The sequence below is a fragment of the Giraffa tippelskirchi genome, chromosome 9 (genome assembly GCF_054371585.1).
Source record: "Giraffa tippelskirchi isolate mGirTip1 chromosome 9, T2T-mGirTip1v1.2.pri, whole genome shotgun sequence".
In the NCBI taxonomy this organism is placed as follows: Eukaryota; Metazoa; Chordata; class Mammalia; order Artiodactyla; family Giraffidae; genus Giraffa; species Giraffa tippelskirchi.
Window position 1 is genome coordinate 37,472,557 of NC_137283.1, and position 22,022 is coordinate 37,494,578.

Below are 22,022 nucleotides of genomic sequence, written 5' to 3' on the forward strand. Positions count from 1 at the left end.
TCCAGTCTACACGGAGGGGACTGGGGAGACGCTCTGTGGGGCCAGGAGGAAAGTCCTCTCTGGGGGTTGGTGAGGTACTAGCTAGAAATGGGGGAAATGGAACAGTCGAAGTCCAGAAATCCCTTCCCCTCTGCCCTGAATCATAACCCAGGGAACATTAAACTTAGGCTTTTTAAAAACACGATTTAGCAAGTTAATCAATTTGGGGGAGAAAAAACCCGAACCTTTTCTGAGATGGTTACATTGCTGTTCATTCTGTATTTTAATCTAACCTACTGGTGATTTAATTTACTCAAAGGAAGCGTAATGCTCAAATATTTGAGGACGTTCACGTATCAACCACTGTTTAATTTTGGAATGTGCCTACTTGCTTGACACAATATTTTACCATCTCAACAAATGTTTAGCCTTTTTTTTTTCCACTTGACTAAAGAGAAATAAGTTTCACATTGCTTCATTCACCTTCTTATGTGCATATGCTGGGAAAGATTGGATGTTAAGAAAAAAAAAAACTTCCTCATGTTCTCCCTACTACATCTAAATCTGTTTACCAATTTGAAGCTGCTAAAAAGCCCTGCATTCTCCTGCTAAATCAACTGGATGGCTAGAACCCAAACTGTAATGTAACAGGAGAAAAAATATATATCAATTTATTTTCATGACAGAACATCCTTGAGAAGGTATAAAATTGTTCTGGTCTCTATGCCAGTTTTCTTTTTTCTTCCTTTCTGTCTTGCTTTTTAAAGGACTTTCGGCTTTTAAGCTGATCCTTTTTATAGTTATGTAACAGTTCTAATATTTTGTGACATTTTGTATTGTGACACTATAGATGAAATTGTCATCGGACTGACACTCTGTGCTGTTTATTCCTTAATTACAACTGTTAACACTGTAGAGAAGTGTGCTCATCTGCCAGCACATATTATGAAAACAACATTATTGTTACCCACACCAACACCCACTCAACAGGATATTTCCAAGATGGTAGTTTAAAGGAACTTATCAACACAATGGATTTTTTTTTTTTTTCCAGCCTGTCCTATTGTCATCTTATAAAACCACAAACCAGTTTGAAATTGAAAGTCTTTGACTGTGATGTGGACTCCCTTTACTAAGCAGGAGCTGCTTTTATAATTAGAAAAATTAGATTTTTTTTTTTTTTTTTGAGCTCTACAGCAGTGGTGGATTGAACAGTCTCAGAGCTGTTCAGGGTTGTGACCCAAAGCTTTCTGACTGATGGTTTGAGAAATAACAAAAATAGAAGGGAGAGGGAAGGGCAGATTTAAAGATGAAAAGACAAGAGAGGAGTTACTTGTATTCACAGGTTGGCAATCTTTAAATAATCAACTTAAAATCCAGAGTTCTTTTTCAGAACCCAGTCTGAGCCCTCCTGAAACTAGCTGCTTATTGAATGCTGAACAGTTCACTTCTTTCTTCCAGAATTTTTACAGTCTCAGTTATCTGTGAGGGACAAAATCCTGTGGCTCTGTTTCCTAGTCAGTGTTACTATACTAAAGCAGTTGTCATTGTCTTTTCACCTGTTAAGAAACTAAAATGTAAGCAAGCCTCTTGGATCCTGTGCCTTATCCTCATAATAAAATAACTGAAAAGTAAAGATTCTAGGAAATGTATAATCTGGTATTCATTGTTTAGATGAGAATCATGGTATGTGATTAGAAAAAAAAAACCCCAGCACACAACACTCATTTAGCAACTTAATCAACAGTCCATCTTCCAATATCAGCTTTTAACACTTCCATGGGTTTGGTAGAAAACAAATTCATGACACTGAAATAGCAGTAGATCTGAAACCTGAAAGCTGCCGGTAGATTCTCAAACCTTCATTGTTGCAGAGGAGGTAATGAGGCAATCTCTCTGACTCCTAAAGTCCCCTCAGTGACCTGAATACTCTTTAATAGACAGCTTTACCAGACAGGTTTTTGAAATACTACGTGGAGAAGCTATTGCTGCGCCCTCTTTTGAATGGTATCTTCTGCTTCATTTCCATTTTCTCTACTAGCAGGATATGGTGCTCTTCCTAAAAGAAACTGTTCCCATTTGGGAATATATTCTTCTACTGATGCCCAGTAAAGAGTCTGGGGGGGAAAAAAAAAAACCAACATCCAAAAGTGAAAAAGCATATCAAGCAATTGAACTTGGCTCTTCATAACAGTCTAAATGTTTATCCCCTTAAGTATGTGTGTGTGCGTGTACACACACACACACACACACACACGTAGAATGCACTTCCTCTGCAGAATATTTTATGTTAATTTTAGAAAAAAAATCTGGCTACTTACTAGTGTTAATTTTCAAATTTCTCAGTAAAACCAGAGCCTGGCAGAATTACAGGTTTTACAATTTTATTGTGATTTTACACGCCCTCTTGTGGCCAATCATGTGATTATTCCCAGTAGTATCATTTATGGCCACAAAATCATTAAAAGTTCTTGTTTAATGTTTCTAATCCGGTACCAAATGACTCCCCATACTAAAATTATCACAATGAAATGATTCACTGTGAACAACTGCTTTAGAATTAATAGAAAAAGAAGTGACCTGAGATGAGACCAGGAACCGAAATATAAAGAGGATGATAACAGGATTCGGGTGAATTAACCCCTTAATTGTATGAGGGAGAAACATTAAAAATACGTATCCACTATATCTTTTAGAAGAGCATATCTTTTAGAAGGCACTTGATGTGGCAAATTGTAGCTTCTCCCCTCACTTTTTTGGATAAGGACAAAATAATACCAACATCACCTAGCTATTTTTAATTCAAATAACTTGGAAATTGAGGTGCTGTGTTTCTGCCTTGGCTGGAGCAGTCCTTAAGCTACAGAAGCTCCAACTGCATCACTGGATCGCTGTCCATGAGCTGGGTGGTTTCTTGATTGACTGTCCTAAGTAAGCTGCCAAAAACTCTGTGTCATAGGAGGGCATCTTATATGAGATCGTCACTATCAGTCTCATCTTGGGAAATTCAGTCAAAGAGTTAGATAGCATTGGAGATATACTCTGAGCAATGAAAAGGTATGGGGTGGAAGGAATTTCCTAGTGGTCCAGTGGTTAGGATGCAGCGCCTCCACAATAGGGGGCTTGGGTTCGACCTGTGGTCAGAGAACTAAGATCCCATGTGCTGCATGACCAAAAAAATAAAATACTGTCATTTAAAGAAAAGAGATAATGGGAGTTCTGAAATCTGAAAATGGTAAGGGACCCCATTTATCCATGCATCTATGCATGTGGTCTGAGAAGTAGCCTGACATACTTGAAACAGGGGCCATCCTGCTGTGCGAGACCAGCTAAGAAAAATACCAGCCGCGGCCTGTGGTTGGGTGTTTCTCCGCCATTCACGGCTGGATTAACCCCTATTGTGTGGGCCCTGTGCAGGCCAGGGTAAGGTATTGGAAAATTCAACAAAGAAAAAGACATGCCCAGGGCACAACTTTGAACGGGAGTATTTTCTGTCCTTGATCACTGCCTTTTCTTATTACCCTAGATGACACAGAAGATTGCGGGGCAAATTCTCAGCCTTTCATTTTTGAGTCTGTTCACTTCCTTGGTTAGGCAGCAAGCAAAACTGTGCTTAGAAAAAGGTCATTAAAAATATAGTCAAACTATTTTGTATGTAGCAAATTCCCTTTCAGCACACATACATGCATATACCAACTATGATTTATTTTTGCCAGCCATCTTCTCAATCTGTTCTTGAACAGAGCAAAATCAAACAGACAAAAGTCACGCTGTACTGCATGATAATATGCATTTAAATAGCGCTGGTTGCATTTTTCGGTGAAGAGACTGAGCTTCTACTTGTAACATCAGCCAACAGGAAAAGCATTTTGGTGAGGCTGTCATCTTAAGATTTAGTGCATATTGTCTGTTAGGATTTAACAAGAAAGTAGTTTCTAAGTGACTTGGTGAAAAGACACAAGGTCTTGATAAAATTTACATTTGAAGTAAAAATTTTTTAAAACCAAAATACGTACAGATTACTACAACGTACAAGGTATGGCACTGTGGACACAGATCAATCAGATACATTTTGTGTATTTTATTGAATGCAGAAAGCTGGGAAATACACAGAGCCACTTAAAATGAACTAGTGACAGAATAGGGTCTCTTGTTGGACATTTGTTCCTTAAGATTCTCACCTCAAGAGCAGCCACCTCAGGTGGTAGAACTGGATGAATCCGGGTCTGTAGAGACTTTTCTGCTGCTTCTATATCCTGAAACAGATAGAGGCATTTTTCAAAACATTCACACACACACAGCACCTCTAATAGCAATATCTATATATTTCTAATCTCTTGCTTCAACTCTCCTCTGCATACACAGTTTAAACTCATGGAGATGATGCTGACAGAGAACTGATCACTGCTTAATTAACCAGTTGCAAATAGAGAAGGCAGCGTTTCTTATTTTAAAAAGGCAGGGGATGGGGGTGGTACACCTAAGTTCTGCCTTTTTCATTTTAAGTAGTTAGTAAATGCCAATAATTCTTGGAAAAAGAACTTCCTCTAAAACTGCTCAGAGGACTAACTTAGCTTTAAAAATCCTTTAAAAACAGCCAGATGGATAAAATAGTCAAATATTCCGATACTAAAAACAATCAGATCCTCATACCCACGCTAGGCTAACCTTCAAAGTGGAGAGTTCCAGTCTGTCTAGATCATGCACATGGTATATTAATGACACACATTTCATTTATGCAGGACTCCATATTTGAATTTTATACATAGGCAAATATTCCCTATATTTAAAAGGTCCGTGAGATACCTGAGTACTCTGCAACAAGAACCTTTCACTATGCTGTTTAGACTTTTAGTACCAGGTTTCTAAGCTAATTTCAAAGGCAAATTTTACTGCCAGGTAGTATATCCTTCAGCTCACGGCATTCAAGCACTGTGCGTTACTAAGTACTTCAACTTGTAGATATTTGTGTTTTCTCTTATGGATGCAGAAACACAAGAGTATTTCAGCTTGATTCATACTTCAGGAATGATATTATCTAGATCTGTACATAAAGTTCATGCCCAGAAACGTAAGACTTTATAAGTCATTACCGAAATACTCAAGCCCTGTGTAGTAAATTCTCCCCAAATCAGCACTGCTGTTGTCTCCTGCTTGCTTAGGTTTGTCAAGTTCACAGGGCCACTGGTGGGAAGGCTGTGTAAATTCTGTCTCTCAGCTTAATAAGTTGATAGAAAAGAAAAAGTTCTCTGCTCCATGTAGAAGCACAGGAGCGATCTGAGTACAGGGCTGTTGGACAGAAGGAGAGCGATGGAAAAGGGCGTGGGAGTGGGGTGTGAAGAAGCCAACGCTGAACAGGAGAAAAGAGATAGCAGATGGCAGCGGCGGGAGCAAGGAATGGGTGTGAAATGGAAAAGGGAAAAACAGGAAATTCCCTAAAGGGACTCCCCAAAGTTGCACAACCATTAGTGCACCTGCTGTCTGGAGGAAGGTGATTTGAAGGGGAAAGAAAACGATTTAGGGATAAAAATCCCGTCTATTATGTCTATCCCATACCAGCAGTTCATGACCAACACGCAGGCTTAGAGGGCTTTTGATGTCGATGATAAAACAGACACGGGATACCAACTTCTCTGTTTACACTGAGATTCAACAGGGTTCTGGAAAAAACACTTTATACATCTAGGAATCAAACAAAACTCACAACGCCAATGTTACCATTATTCTAAGTTACAAAGTTACCTTTACTGGGAGATCTAGGTGCTACTAACACCTCTAGGCAAGATTAAACATTTTTCTAAAAGATCAGAAAATAAGAATACTGAGTATCTTGCAGAGAAGAGCAGATTTGCAATGGAAAGAACAGACAGGAGGAGATGGACGCATGGCCTGGAAAAGCAGGCCCAAGTCCGCCTAACCCGGCTGTCATCTCTGCAGCATTTGGACGAGGGATTATCACCCCTCGAGAGAACTTCTTCCTTAGCTCGAGTCATATTTCACTTCCTTCGATGTTTCGCTTACCTCTCGGACTCCTCCTCCTCTTCTCCTTGGCTGGCTTTTTTCTCTCATTAATCCTCAGTGTGGGCTTTCTTAAGATTTGAGACATCTGTCCCCATCTTTTCACTTTTTCTCTCTCCAAGATTGTCTCTGATCTAGGATCAATTATATTGTAGAGGGATGGCTAGTTTCTCTTCCTGGCCCTTAATTCTCAACCTGATAAAACTAAACTCATCTTTTTCCACTGAATATATTAAACGTATACTAGTGGGAATGCTATCCACTCAGATACCTATGCTGTATTGTGTAATTCCAACTCTTCTTATTCCTGCCATTTAAAAATTCAGCGCTCCCTATATTGTTCTTTCAGGATGTCTCCTCTGGCCTTATCATGTCATTCTTAATGCTGTGGGCTTCTAATTACACTTATTCATTCAACAAGTACTTAATGCTTACTTGTACTCATGCCTAGACCATATCGCACTTTAATACATACATAACTTGGAATCGATTGGTTCTGCTAAAAACTACTTTAAATATGTCCTCCCCTAGATTAAAACAAAAAATAAATTGGTACCCACAACACAGAGGATCAAGCAGGCATTCCTTTGCCTGACTCAGAATCTCAGCAATTTGATGGCAGCCTTCTGTAGCACATTTGTATCTTAATCCCTCGACATAAGAACCTTCTTTTTCACTATATGCTGCCCGAAGGAAAGGACTATGTCTCATACAACCTTTAAGCATCTGAGAATCTAACAAGTGCAGGGTATGTACTAGGTACTGACATATTCATTAAGTAAATATAGGCTGAAGGGTCAAAAAATCCTGAGCATAAATCAGAAACTTTAAAAAAGAAAAAGACAAAAAGTACCCAAGGGGGTAGGGGAAGAAAAGGAAGCAAGAGGAGAACAGGGCTTGCTGGCCAGCTTTACCTGACTCCCTTGTTGTCTTGTTATGTAGACTTGTCACTATACCATTTAAAATTGTATGCAGTTAGACAACTGAAAAAGCAGTCCCTACAAACTGAAAATAAACAGATCTAACTGCTGTCTATTTGGTGGCATAACCACACAGAGAATAAATACATCAAATGACCTTAGAACACAATATTTTGAGTGAGCATCCCTAGTGAGTTACACCCTAAGGACAAAATGAATCTTAGTAAAAGCATCTTACTGAAAACCATTCTTGATAATCAGATGGATGTTGACAGTGCTGTCTGGATCACAGGATATAAGGTACATAAGTAGTTGTGCTGGTGTTGGAAACTTCTTTGGGAACAGATTTTGAATTTGAGAAAAATAAGTTAGAGGTATAAGATCTATGATTTTAAGTTAAAAGCCTTGCAAACTAGAATCCTGGAATTTCTGATAGAAGCTGTTATCTTAAAAAAAAAAAAAAAGTCACAATAAACACCACCATTGCCCAGACAGAGGGCTCTGAACATATTTCCTACCAAAAGGATCCAGGGCTCCCTGGAACAGTGGCTGTTCCAGGTCTCAGCAACAAATGCACATATGAGCCTGGAATGTTTCATCAGAACAGAAAGGAGATTGTCACGCTGCTGAGATCTCAGCAGAGGCATTCAGGAGCTAATCTGAAGAGGTTCCCACTTGTTAAAAATGGGATAAGTTGAGAATAAACGGGAATAAATATTGAAATGGATTGAGACATTTCCAATCCAGGACACCTCAAAAAACAATAGCAACAAAACACAAAACAATATAGAAAACCAACCAAAACCAACAACACCTAATTGGTCACTTTTGCAGGACAGTAGAGAGCCAACCTATTATTCTAAAAATTAATAAAGAGAAGCATTCATCATGCTTTTTCTTCTATGAAATATACCTCAGTGTAATCAAATAATTGATGAGGACAAGTGTCTCTTAATATAACTAATCAGCAGGTGAATGAGAAAGAATAAAAGAATTTGAATATTGCTTTTCATAACCCCTAATGAGTATACTTAGGCAGTGATCATCAATGCCTAACATTCCAAAGAAAGAGAGACAGCTGGCATTATAGAAGTGTTCTTCCTCCAAACATAGAATCTGAATCTGCTCAGGCCTCTCTAATCTGCACTGTTAATGGAGTATTTCTTAGCCTCAAGTAGCTGCTGAGCACTTGAAATATACAAGTCTGAATTAAGATGTGTTGTGATGTACAATACACACCGAATTTTGAGGGTTTAGTAAGAAAATAGAATATAAAATATTTACTTTTTATAGCAATTACATTTGAAATATGTTTGAAATCTTAATAACATTTTATTTAATCTGTTTAGGTTGACATTATTAAAATTAGTTCCTTGGAAATTTAAAATTACATATGTGGCTTGTACAACATTTCTGTTGCACAACACAACTTAGATCTGTCAATTATATTAAAAGGAATGAGGGGGACAGAGGAACATGTTAAATGAGTACCTCAGTGATGAAAGCAGCTCAACAGGACAAATGACCCAATTCCTTTAACAAATGTATTAAAAGGCGGGTATTAAAGAGCAGGGAGTACTGTGAGAAATTTAGGAAACCTATCAATTCCAAGTTGAATTTTATTTGAACCCTAATTAGCTATTTGAGGGTTTATTGTTAATTTCTTAGGTTGATACTGACATTTTGATTTTGGTTAAAACAGTCCTTATCTTTTAGTGATAGACACTGAAATTAAGAAAGAGATGTACTGAAATATTTCCAGGTGAAACAATGCAGTGTCTGAAGGTTAGCTTCAAAGTGATGTGAGGGGGTAGAGGTGAATAGACAAAACAAGCTGGCTGTGTTCTGACAATGATTGAATGTGGGTGATAAGTGCATGGAAATACTCGTCTATCCCTTCCTTTGCACAGTTGTGAGATTTTTCATATCAATCAAAAAACAAGCTTCCAGTGGATGACGGTATAGCTGTTACTCTATGGCATGACTTGGGAGCCTGTATAAACAAGTTGACTCCTGAATAGGAAAAGGAAGAAGCACCAAGCATCATGTACCAAGATCGGTCTTTCCTCCTCCCTGCCTACATCCTCCCTCCCCATCTAGCTGCAGCTGGGCTGGGTTTAATCTTTTAAGCTGCCCCTCACTGATGAGGGGCAATTTCTGGGATACAAAAAATAAGATATTAAAGACATGAAGTGTAAGGGTCATTGGTACAAAGAACGCAGAGGCGTGTGTTAAACATATGCATTGGGGAAAGTGAGAAATGTGAGACGAAAGAGGAGAGACATGGGCCGGCAAGTACTGGCCATCCTTGGTGGCAGTTCTGACTGCCAGCTGCCCCCTGGAGGCTTCCAGGATGTCCCTGAAGGGAAGCACCGGCTGTATGTCTAATCTGCTGGAGGACACGCTCGGTCTTCCTCACTCTGTCCTGTTGGTCCATCTCACGAGAGGATAACTGTTACCAAAAAAGCATGTTTTGGGGTTTAAACTAAATTTTGTGGAGGGAAAGGTGGGAGAGAGGGCAGTTTATATCATGGAAATATTTGTAGAAATATTTTCTGGCTTCTAAGTCCATTTATATTTGATTTTAAAAGGCAGATCGAGTTCATTGTATTAACGGTAACAGGAAAAAAATCACTGAGCCTGTTTTCAAAATCCACTGTCTTCTATGATATTTACTGAGTAAACCCTCACTGTGAATTTTCTTCACTACTTACATTCATATACATTTTTTACTAAGTTTGAATCTTTGATGGGATTACTCTCATTCTCCTTTTAAAATCAGTCTTTGATATTTTTGCCAATTTATTTATTCAAATGCAATTAAAGAAAATTTTTGTTGGGATTTTACTAAATCTAAAAATAATTTTGTGACAGATGACTTAGAAAAAATAATAGTTTCCCCAGTCAGGATTAAGGCATATGTCTTCATTTAAGTTTTCTCTTAAAACTGCCACTGCAGTGTAATAATTATCTTCATAGCAGTCATGCAGATCCTTTGTTAAAAGCATTCCCAAGTATGTATTTTATAATTTTATTGCTAATGTGAATGTGATCTCTATTTTCCACCTATATACACAGGATTGCTATTGATTTTTATATGTTTGTGTTTTACCCATTAATTTTACTCAGCTCATACTAGTTTTGAAACAACTTTGGCTTCTCTTAAGTATAAAGACATGTCATTGAAAGATACTAGTATTATATCTTTCTTTCTTAAAGTTAAAGCTTATGCCCTTTTAGTGTTCATGATATTATTCAGAACATGGGAATACGGTCAGATAATGGACAGTATACAGTCATCCTTATTTTGTTTACTATATTATAGGAGTGCTACCAGGCTTTAAGGGCAACATTTTCAATTGCACTCAGTACTTAAGTACCTATCCTGCTATAACTTAATTTCTTTGTGTGTGTGTTCAGGGAGATCTTATTCCTTGACTGCGGATTGAATCTGTGCCCCCTGCATTGGGAGCACAGAGTCTTAACCACTGAACTGCCCAGGAAATCCTATTTGATCTGTTCTTGCAAAGGGATGTTAGGAGTGATACATTATGGTTTTCTCATCTCTATAAATTAAGGGATTAGCCCAGATCTGTGGTTTTCCCAGTTCTTTAGAGCCATGGCAGTACAGTCAAGGAAGGGATTGTAGGACTTTGGGCCAAAGGAGAACCACTTTTATTTACTGTGTGTGCTGAGTCATGTCTGAATCTTTGTGACCCTTTGGACTGTGGCCCGCCAGGCTTCTCTGTCCATAGTATTTCCCAGGCAAGAATACTGGAGTAGGTTGCCATTTCCTTCTTCAGGGGATCTTCCCAACCCAGGGGTTGAACTCGCATCTCCTGCATTGGCAAGTGGGTTGTTTACCACTAAGCATCGGAGAAGACCTTTATTTTACATCTGTGGGAAAAGTTTTTATGCTAAAACAAAACAAAACAAAAAAGACTTTAGATAAGAATCTAAAGCTATATGCTTTTTACAGTCTCTCCCAGCTCAAATTCTGTAATCAAGTCCTATTTATCTTAACAATAACTTCTGTGGGAGAGCCACTAAAATTATATCCCTTGTATATAAAAATTATATATGAGGGAAAGAAGGACAAAAAAAGGTTGTATATCCAATTATTCAAAGCACACAAGTTAAAAAATAGAGGGAAATTGCATCTCTAACTACCTGGGATGTAAGAGAGTTAAAAAAATGTCTATAAAAAGTTGAAAGGAAATATAGAAAAATATACTAATTTCTAGACAGGCAGATGATATAGGAGGTTTTCCATCTTTGCTCTTTCAAGTTTTTTTTTTCATAATGAGAGGATATTATTTTGATAATTAAGGGAAAAAAATACTATACCAAACTGGTTTCTCAAGACTATGAAACTAGGTTCATTACCTTCCTTCTGGATAAGACAATGATTTCTTAGCTACCTCCTTATATCTCTCCATTTTTGAAATTACTTTGCTAAATAGCAAGTGAATCTTTCTTAAAAACTCTTTCATATGTTTAAGTCTTGCTGGTTTTTTTTTTTTGCTCACAACACTATATTATCTCTACATACCAAGTCTCAACTTCTTCATTTCGTCTCACAATGTAGATTCAGCCTGTTTCCTGGGGCTTTCCAAGCCACTTAGCTTAGGATCCCGTGAACATTAATCAGGCCATTCATTCTTCTTCTGGTCTTGGCTCTTCCTTGAGAACTCCATGGAATGTCTTCCTGCTTAGCTTAGCTGCTTCTCTGAGACCTCATAGAATATTCTAGCTCTCCAAGAGTTTTTAACACTTCTAAAGTGCTGAGTACTTTAACACTCCTAAAGTGCTGAGTACCCTGGAGGAGGGCGTGGGGACCCACTCCAGTATTCTTGCCTGGAAAATCTCCATGGACAGAGGAGCGTGGCGGGCTACAGTCCATGGGGTCGCAAAGAAAGAGTAGGACACAGCTGAGCGACTGAGCACACAGCCAAGTGCTAAGTATTCCACAGCATATAATTAATGTTTGATCATACACGGTCTCTATTTTGTGTATATTTTAGGTCATGAACAGAGCCTGTAAGCTACTTGATGTAAAGCAACTAACTTGTAGTTACTTTGTTACCCTCACTTGCTGCTCAGAACTAGCTCAAGAGTAAGGAGCTGGGCCTTCGTCAAATACTTGGGCATTAAAAGGAAGACAATATTACCTGCACTCGCCGATACTACCTGCACTCGCCATAACAAGTAGCAAGCAATCCGTGAAGACTTCCAATTTGGATTTTCTGACTTTTCAGAGCAACTTCTAGATTACCCTATATATTTCCATTTAAAAATAAATATTGCAAATACCATTGGGCAAGTAAGACATATGGCAATATAGAATGCTTTGGTAGCACTATGGCTGTGACTTAAATTACTGTGGATCAAACTGCCAGAAGCTGAGAAGATAACTGAATTTTCCTCTTCCTTTATCCTCTAGTGAGGACAGAAGAGAACTACATCATGCCTATCGATGAAAATATTTAACAATAAAAAACTGAAAACACTGCTTTATAACTTAAATAATATAGCCTTACTACCAAATGTTTTAGTCATAGGATCTCTTGGAAGCTCGAATGGAAGCAAACTTTAGGGTTTTAATTATGGATGAAGCCATACAATTCTGGAAGCAAAGTATAGCAAGCAGCCAAAAATGTTACACATATGATTTTACTCCAAATGGGCACACTGGCCAAATGGTGAGGCCCTGCGCAGTCACATACTTTGACCACCTCCTTCATCACCATCAAAGAAGATCCTGGGAAATCTGTTACCTTAAATACAAAATCTGTATATTGACTGTGGCCCCAGGAGGGCAAAATCAAATTGTTTCGAGCATATTTTAGGTACTTGATCATGTTTCAGAATCTCCCTACAAATAAAAGAAGATGGAAGATAGAAGCTGTGTCTTTTTTTGGTTTGTTTGGTTGCCTTAGGTCTTAGTTGCGACATGGGCATGAGGAATCTTACTTCCCTGACCAGGTGTCTGACTCACATCCCCTGCATCAGAAGACGGATTCTTAACCACTGGACTGCCAAGGAAGTCCCCAGAAGCTATGTCTTGTATTTATTACTTCTTGCACAAAGGTGACCTTAAAGTTCTTTTTATAGTGATTGACTTTTCATTAGCTTAAGCAAATGCCTAAGCAAATGTCAAGGTTTTTCATCTTAATAAGTGAGAATCCATGCTTCTTGTCCAGTTAACATGAATTCAAATAGTAGTGTATCATTAACTCTATTTGTTACTCAAAACAAAGGAATTACATAAATCAAAGTAATGAAACTGAATTAAAACCTTTTTGCAAAAGTGGGGGACATAGGTTTAATTCAGAGACTCTTACCTTTAAAAGACTAATGTTCCTTTGTAAAGCAGCCTTAGCTGCTTGTGTCTGAGAGGACTTCCCCTTGTTTTGATCTTCAGGTTTATTCTCCATTCGTTGAAGTAACATTAATCTTTTTGATACTCTAGAAAAACATGAAGATTATTTAAAGATTTTAAAAAGAAACATTTTATTGTTTGGCCAGTATAAATCATTTCTTAATTGCACCTCACTTCCAGTTCAACCTACTTTGAAAGCCAGTTACTACATGTCAGTTAATAAGACAGTGAAAAACTTAGGTAGTTCAGTAAGTCTTCAGTCTCAGTGAAATTATTTTTATTTTCATATTTACACTGTAAGTACACACTTGTGTTTTTTTAACCTCTCTAGTCTTGAAAGTATTTTAAAGTGTTGGAAAATATTTAGTGAAAATGCAAACTGTAATCCATATCCCTTTGTACACATACTTATATATACCTCCCCACACATACATTGGTATGACTTGCTATACAAAACCTTCTGCTTAACACTTCAGTACCCCTGAATCTTATGTTACACATTTAGAATTGTGCTAAACTTCCATATGTTTGAAGAAGCAATAAAAATATTTTTTTCCTCTTTTTCCAAGAGAAAAATGATGGTTCCATATATGAGTGAGAGGCTGTGTGTACACATGCATACTCACAACATGGTAAAACTAATTGAAGATGTAGAAAGTTGTAAATAAATTATCAAACTACTTTGTTATATATAATGGACTTCAAAAGTTTCTCCATGGTTAAATGCTCCTTTTATAAGTGTTTAGTCTCATAAAGTGATCAAATGAGAAAAAATACACAAATGGTACAGTAACAGTCTTAACTATTTCTCAAAGAGTTGAGGAGATTCTCAGGAAACAGTATGTTGCACAGGGCTGTTCTTGAGAGTAGAAATAAAAACCCAGGTCTTTGAAAAGTCATTTTCATAAGAAAAATACCTTAGAAGGCCACGGCAAAGAGGCTGGTAATTAAAGAAAAGCAAAACATGAGAGCCCACAAACAGAGGTTAGAGAAGGGTTAATACTAAATAAAAGTGCAGGACTGGCCATATAATTTGCAGAGCCCAGTGCAAAATGAAAATTTTGCTCCTAGGCTAAATCTAGTGCAGGGCCTGTGACTATACAGGTCACATACTCATAAAGCTGGCCTTGGTAAAAGGCTTAGAGAAGTTCATTGAATAGCAGTGTGGAGCATAAAGTGGCTAAGAGGGAGAGTGAATTTATCTAGATATTAGTAACAAGAAGTTAAAAGACATAAAACATAATTAGACTTTTTAATCTTTGTTATTCTTGAGAGGTAATGACATTCCTTAAAACCAAAATCTCTCAAGTTTCACAAAAAATGACACACTTACAGATTTTTAAGTTTTCCTGTGCACACAGTGTCACTAATAAAGCCAGTACAGTATATACATTGAGATTAGCCTTTTTAAAACAACAACAACTTACATTTCTTCATGTCTTTTAGAAAGGCGAATTTCTTGAGTGAGCAGGGATGTCATCTTTAATCAAAGCCGCCTTGATAAGCTTTCTGCTAAATAGTAAGGACATTTAAAGTTATTTCTACCCATGGCCTTAGCTTTGCAACATTTGATCATTCAGCACCTCAATCTACTGGTTCTGTCTCAGAAGGGAAAAATACAGCTTGGGCTGTGATGATGTTTTTAAATGCATTCTTTCATTTTACATATGTTTACTCACAACGCATAGTTTACAGATGCCATATGCATCCCAGACCACTGACACAGGTAAACACAGCATACTTCCCCTGTTGCCCCACCACCACACACACACTTTAACCTTAATCAGAATTAAAAACAAGCAAGCAGCTGGTACCAAGACTAGTAAACATTTTATTGAATCAACAAAAAAGAAAAAAAAAATCCACTGTGTATAATTCAGAGAAACACCATCCCTCAGACACACAGAGAGACAAACAAGTATGAGAACCAACTGGAAACTCACGGTCTTTCCTTTATTGGAAGCCTGCCCAGTTCTACGATCTTTCTTCCAAATTGGGAAGTATTTTTCATGCCTAACCGTGGAGAAAAGCACATTTAAGTGGTTTCACCTTACCCTGGCTGCTCTGGACTCTTCATTAGGGGAGTCTGGGAAAACCCATTTTCACAAAACACTGTACACCATAAGCAAGCTCACCTTGGTAGAAGTGCCTGGGCCGATACGGACAGAGGTCTAGTGAACTACTTGGATGGCTGTGAGTCTGAAGGCAAATCATCTGGTTGGGTGCAAGGACTGAAGTTTCCTTTCCTGACTGCACAAAGGGAGAATGCAACTAAGCCGAAATAATGTAATTAAAAAAAGAATGAAAATTCAGTCTTAGAATGAAGCACTGGCTTTTCTAAATTTTATGAAACTAATACTGGTTGTCTGCTCGTCGCCTGCATGTCCATCGCTGATTGGGGTGGGGGGGAAAGCCCTTCCTTCAGCACACACACAAAGCGTAGGACTCTGAGCAGAGCCGAGGGAAATGGAAATACTGCCCTGCCCTCAACGGGTTTCTTCCTGAAGATACCGCTCTATTTTCAGCACCGCGGACAGCAATCGCGCAGAGGCTAGCCCGGAAGGGGTCGAATTACAGATACTTCGACGAAATCACGGCAGGCCCTTCTCCCAGTTTCGAATGCAGTGTCAAGGAAATCGCTGGAAGTGTGTCCATGGTAACTTCTTTTCTGTGGCGACCAGCATCAGCACTTCAGACAGTCTGCCTTCTGAGCCGAAGGTTCGCAGCTTTTCGGAGTCATCAGCTCAGCAACCACAGCAACTCTCACTTACTCTGGAAGGACTCAGGAACTTTCCTCATCACCCTACCTCTTCCCCTTTAGCAGCATCCTCGCCACCAGCGCATAGCTGTCCTTCGGACACTCGGGGCACTCACTCGCCGGCCGTCCTAGTGTCTGACCTCACTCACCGAGCCCCGTACTGACTTCTTCCGGGAAGGCGCGCCACAGACTGTGCGGACGGGAGTTAGGTCTGCGCGCAGGCGTGGGCGTGGCCACGCCACCAATCTGCGCAAGCGCGATGCGAAGTGATGTCATCACGTACTTATAAAAGGAGCCCCGTCTAGCGCCAAACGCTAGTGAAATAAGGTGGCTCCGAAGAAATAAGGGCTGTGAAGACGTCACAAACTGAGTGGAAAAATCACTTTGATCGTAGCCTAATTTCAAGCCTCTTTTAAGTGTATCTGCATGTATTGAAAAGACTTCAGAGAGTGAAAATGGTTTCTTACAAGCCAGAACATCACAGTAGAATGTGGAAGGGGGAAAAACACTTAAAATTGAGTCCTGCAAAGTGTTTAAACAGACTTTACAATCAGGTCTTCCCAGGTGGCGCTAGTGGTAAGAACTCGCCTGCCAAAGCAAGAGACTAGGAGAGGCGGTTTGATCCATGGGTTGGGAAGATCCCCTGGAGGTGGAAATGGTGGCCCACTCCAGTATTCTTGCCTGGAGAATCCCATGGACAGAGAAGCCTAGTGGGTTACAGTCCATGGATCGCAAAGAGTCAGACTCGACTGAAGTGACTAACTAGGTAAGCACAGTCAGGTCCACAAACGCCCAAGGAACAGCTTCAGAGAGCTTCACCCTGGGCGTCTGATCTGAGCCGGACAGCAGAGCTCTTCCTGCTTGTAGAGCTGCCCCCACAGCGACAATAATGCTTATCTTTCACTTGTTGAGAAATATGCGTATCAGTCCCTATGTTTCTGTGGATGATCTCATTCACTGAATCCCCACAAGACCTGGTGAGATAGATGCCATCCTCCGCATTTGACAGACAAGGAAACAAAGTTGATCATTGATTTAAGTGGTAGCTGGAAGCCATCAGAGCCTCCGTTAGATTTCCCACAGCCCTCTGGAAAAAAACATTTGGGAATAATCTTTCGGTGTTGTAAAGTACATTCTTAAACATTCCCATTGAAAGAACTTTGTAAGTTACATGATGGTATCCTTAATTACAGAGTGAAATATTGAGGTTCAGGAGGGATAATGTTTTCTTTCTGAAGGTTACTGAGTTGGTAAAGGGCAAAGAGCTAGGACTCCATTCCAGGTGTTTAAATTTTGTTTTTTCTTCCAGATTATCTACATTAAATTTATCTCCTGCTTGAGGACTACTGCACTTCTGTGTTTTCTTTGTTTGGAAAGTCCTTTCCCCAGATACTTACATAGATTCAGTTCTCATCTTTCATTGCTGCTTCCTCAGTGAAGTAGTCCCTGAACTCCAGTGGAGGATCGCAAATCTGTCTCTTCACCCTTCATGCTCCTTCTCCTGCTTTACTTCTCTCCAGAACACAGTATCATTCCATGTATTTTCTCATCACTTTTTCATTTGTTTACTAGGCACCTCCAACTAGAATTTAAACTTCCTTTTAATTGTCTCTTTTTATTTGCTGAGCTGTTGAAACTACCTGACTATAGGTGCTCAGTAAAAATTTTTGAATGAATGGATTAAATAACTCCCCGTGTTGAAATTTCATCATAATGTAAGACAGCTGTGTCTTCAGTTGCTAGGACTTTAGCTTTACTTCAGTTCAGTTCAGTTGCTCAGTCATGTCTCTTTGGGACTCCATGGACTGCAGCATGCCAGGCTTTCCTGTCCTTCACCAGCTCCCAGAGCCTACTCAAACTCATGTCCATCGAGTCGGTGATGCCATCCAACCATCTCATCTTCTGTCATCCCCTTCTCCCGCCTTCAGTCTTTCCCAGCATCAGGGTCTTTTCCAATGAGTCAGCTCTTCACATCAGGTGGCCAAAGTATTGGAGCTTCAGCATAAGTCCTTCCAACGAATATTCAGGATTGATTTCCTTTAGGATTGACTGGTTTGATCTCCTTGCAGACCAAGGGACTCTCAAGAGTCTTCTCCAACACCACAGTTCATAAGTGTCAATGGTGCTCACCTTCTTTATGGTCCGACTCTCACATTCATACATGACTACTGGAAAAACCATAGCTTTGACTAGACGGACCTTTGTCGGTAAAGTAATGCCTCTGCTTTTTAATATGCTGTCTAGATTGGTCATAGCTTTTCTTCCAAGGAGGAAGCTTCTTTTAATTTCATGGCTGCAGTTGCCATGTGCAGTGAGTTTGGAGCCCAAGAAAATAGTCTGTCACTGCTTCCAGTGTTTCCCCATCTATTTGCCTTGAAGTGATGGGACCAGATACCATGATCTTAGTTTTTTGAATGTTGAGTTTTAAGGCAGCTTTTTCACTCTTCTCTTTCACTTTCATCAAGAGGTTCTTTAGTTCCTCTTCACTTTCTGCCATAAGTGTGGTGTCATCTGCATATCTGAGGTTATTGATATTTCTCCCGGCAATTTTGATTCCAGCTTATGCTTCATCCAGTCCAGCATTTCGCATGATGCACTCTGCATATAAGTTGAATAAGCAGGATGACAGTATACACCTTTAGCTTTACTTAGTAAAGATTAAAAGATAGACCTCTAAATGGTCTTGTGTTGTAGAAACAGAATGGAGTTATTTCATGGTGACAAGCCCTTCTTGCTTATCTTTTATTGAAGTTAACAAACAAGCATTTTTCTTAAATTGGTAATGCGTTGCATGAAGTGGAGAGCCGGAAGACAGCACATTAAAGCATTGGTATGTTGCTTAAAACAGACATCGCACCTCTCTTCTTTATATAAACTTGCATAGTGACACAACTGGGTCAAATCCAGGTCTTTGACCTTTGCACCCAGTTTCTTTCAGTCATTTCCTGCCTCAGCAGTGAACTATGGAATGCTTTGGAAATTTTCTTGCAATTTTTAGAAGAATGTATGGAGGGCTACCTCACTGACACTTGAGAGATAATTTATTTTCCAGTATTTACTCTCGGCCTAAAGATCTGCTATGACAGGTCCCCTCCTCCTGATGTAATCCATGGTTGATCCTGTGAAATGCCTGACTGGGGAGAAGACTCTCTGGCAATTCACAGGCTAGCTATTAACATACAGCTTCTGTATTTGCTATGTAAGTTTAGGTACTTTCTGGCATGAGGTATTCATGGCATACCATGAAAATTATCATAACCTACTAAGTATTACTTGATCCGTAATGAGGCCTTCTCTAAATATATGGTGGTTATCGCTTCCTAACCCTAGACTAGTTCTGTGCATTAGCATACCGTAATTATCTCTTTAGCCTTTCATGTCCATGGGGAATTCCACGGAGAGAGGAGCCTGGCAGGTTTACAGTCCATGGGGTCAGAAAGAGGCGCACACAGCTGAGTGAGTAACACACGTGATTTAGTTATAAAGATGTCTTTATTAAGCATCTCTAAGATGCTAGAGTCTGGCTGGGCTGCTAAGGCATATGGGAAGCTAGAGGATGACGATCGACAGCATAAAAATGGCTAATACCTATTGGCTGCATGTTCTGCACTAGGCCCTTTGCATGAATTACTCTTCTAATCCTTATAACAGCCCCATGAGCAGCAGTGCCAAACTCTTACTATCCCTGTGTTCATAGCTGAGAAAACCGAGACTTAGTTTTGACTAACTTAAATGACTTAAGAGCCCACTGCTAGTAAATGGACTCCAGTTTGTTTGATGTTAGTATTCTAAGTAGTTATGTATATTGTCTTGAGAATGTGTAATTAAAATATATCATTCAGATATTGAGAGAGCTAGAAAAGGCAGGAGACATGACTTTGACTTGGGATAGTCTAGATGACATTTTGGGAGACTGAGGTGGCATTTGAAAAGTGGGTGGGATCCGGAGTCTTTGCACATGGACGGAGTTGGGAGGTCTGTTTTTGTGACTGGGTGTGTGGGGTGAGTGGGGTGTGAAGTGTCCATGTGAAGGACTCAGTGGGCACAGTGTGTGCTTGAGAACACACCTGGAATGAGGGCCTGTAGAAAGGAAGCACCGAGAAGAGTGTTAGCCCCTCTTTTCCCCCCAATTTTAAAGGCTTCGTTTCTGGTACCAGAGAATATGAATATAGAGGATTGACAGTAATAAAGGGAAGGAGTGTTTTTGTAGATGAGACTGGTGAGTGGAGAATAGAAATGAGGACAAAAGAGGAAGGCTTGATGATGAGAAAGGAAGGACATGCTTTAGAATAAGAAATAATTGAAAGAATTGCAGAATTCTTGACAATTTCAAAGACTCTAAGTTACTGACAGTAAATTCTGTTACGGTTTGTACAAAGGCCATCTTTTTAGATTTCATCTGGGTTTGTTCTGTGTGTCAGTGTTATTTGCTCAGTCGTGTCGGACTCTTGTGACCCCATGGACGGTAGCCTGCCAGGCTCCTCTGTCCATGGGATTCTCTAGTCAAGAATACTGGAGTGGGTTTCCCTTCTCCAGGGTATCTCTCTGACCCGGGGATTGAATCCAAGTCTCCCGCATCACAGGCAGGTTCTTTACCTTCTGAGCCATGAGGGAAGCTAAATATTAAAAAAAATAGAGACCTCATGCCTGAAATGGAGTCAGTTTTTCTTCATATTTCGTGAAGTCCCAGGTGAAATTTGAAAAGTGAGCCTGCCTGCCTGTATTTCTGCTTTTGTTCACTTTGAATGAGAATCATAAGAATCTTTTTCCATAGATGCAGACTGTCTGTTTTACTATGGAAAAGTTTTATACACTCCCAAGTAGATCTAATGCTTTAAATTGTTCCCTGGTGGATTTTGTCCAGAGAGAATATACAACTAGATACCTCTTTGGGATCTTTGGTCAATGAGTAAGCTGTCACTCTAGGTCCAGTCAGATAAAACTATCAGTTAGCTATCAGATAGATAGGTCCAATCTGTCCATCGCAGGAAAAGATTTCTGCAGTGAGAAACCATTATCACAGTTGGTGCCAACATTGTAGATGGGAGAACAAGGCCCTGCTGACAAAGCTATGTTCAGTCCTGGAGAGTTCCACTGAATATTTGCAGATGCCTTTTCCTTGGATTGGGGAGTGTCAAATTAAAAAACCTCACTAGTTCAAAAATTCACTTGAGGAAGTATTAGAATTTTAAAGTTGACAGCACACTTGATAATTCGTAGCAAATTATTTGTATATTGTATACATAGAAATATATACTTGTTACTTCCCAAGTTTTAGTAATTCAAAGCTCATGTGATCCTTCTGCCTTAAAGCAACGCACTCATAGCTGTGTATAACTTATAAAGGCTTTTTTATCCCCTCGCTTCAGTCCTGTCTCCTTGATTTTGCAGTGGCTTTTAATTCATTCACAAGTTTCACTATAACTGTTTAAGTCGAGTTTCTCTTGAAGTAAGAATTCTCTCTTTCAGAGCCTTCCTGTCCGTTATTTTCTCCATCTCCACCCACCCCCCCACATTTTGCTCTTATAAATTCTGTAACAGCTTTATCATTAGTCCACTATTGATTAAGCAATTGAAAACTTTCTTAAATGTATGCTTGACTACTTGGTGAGGTAGTCCACCTTTTGGGAATGCAGTGCCATTGTGTTAATCCAGACCATTCAAGGCTATTTGTGCCAGCTGGTTTTTCATCATTATTGTTTGGTATCTGTATCTACTTGAAAACTTTATGTACTTTCCTTTTGAAAGAACAAAACTGACATTTTTACTGCATTGCAACTTCTTAGTTTCAGGACCTAATGATTTGTAAAAATATTGTCAAAGAAGTTGTCATGGTTTAATGTGTTTGGTACAGATTAAAAAAAGAAAACATCCATATCACATTGATTGGCATATATTGAAGAATCCTTACATCCCTGGGATAAATCCCACTTGATCATGATATCCTTTTAATATATTGTTGAAT

The 22,022-nt window shown here is 39.2% G+C and overlaps 1 protein-coding gene and 1 long non-coding RNA gene across 7 annotated transcripts in view; one reads left to right on the forward strand and one right to left on the reverse strand.

Moving 5' to 3' along the window:
* The window catches only part of CEP15 (centrosomal protein 15), a 29,376-nt gene extending 13,125 nt beyond the window's left edge, over window positions 1-16,251 (reverse strand). Inside the window, exons 1-6 of one of the 6 annotated variants that reach the window (XM_081524714.1) lie at window positions 15,435-16,251; window positions 15,243-15,312; window positions 14,727-14,808; window positions 13,262-13,385; window positions 4,161-4,235; window positions 1,703-2,096 (exon numbers count right to left, since the gene is read on the reverse strand). In XM_081524714.1, coding sequence (XP_081380840.1) covers window positions 1,962-2,096; window positions 4,161-4,235; window positions 13,262-13,385; window positions 14,727-14,779 — 387 coding nt within the window. In that variant the 5' untranslated portion in view covers window positions 14,780-14,808; window positions 15,243-15,312; window positions 15,435-16,251 and the 3' untranslated portion in view covers window positions 1,703-1,961. Of the gene's footprint in view, window positions 1-1,702; window positions 2,097-4,160; window positions 4,236-13,261; window positions 13,386-14,726; window positions 14,812-15,242; window positions 15,313-15,434 lie in introns of those variants that run through there. The other 5 variants (XM_081524715.1, XM_081524718.1, XM_081524720.1 and 2 more) reach the window with 5 other exon arrangements.
* Window positions 1-22,022, forward strand: part of LOC145519839 (uncharacterized) — a 98,887-nt gene that overhangs the window by 37,799 nt on the left and 39,066 nt on the right. The gene's annotated exons all lie outside the window — the stretch shown is intronic.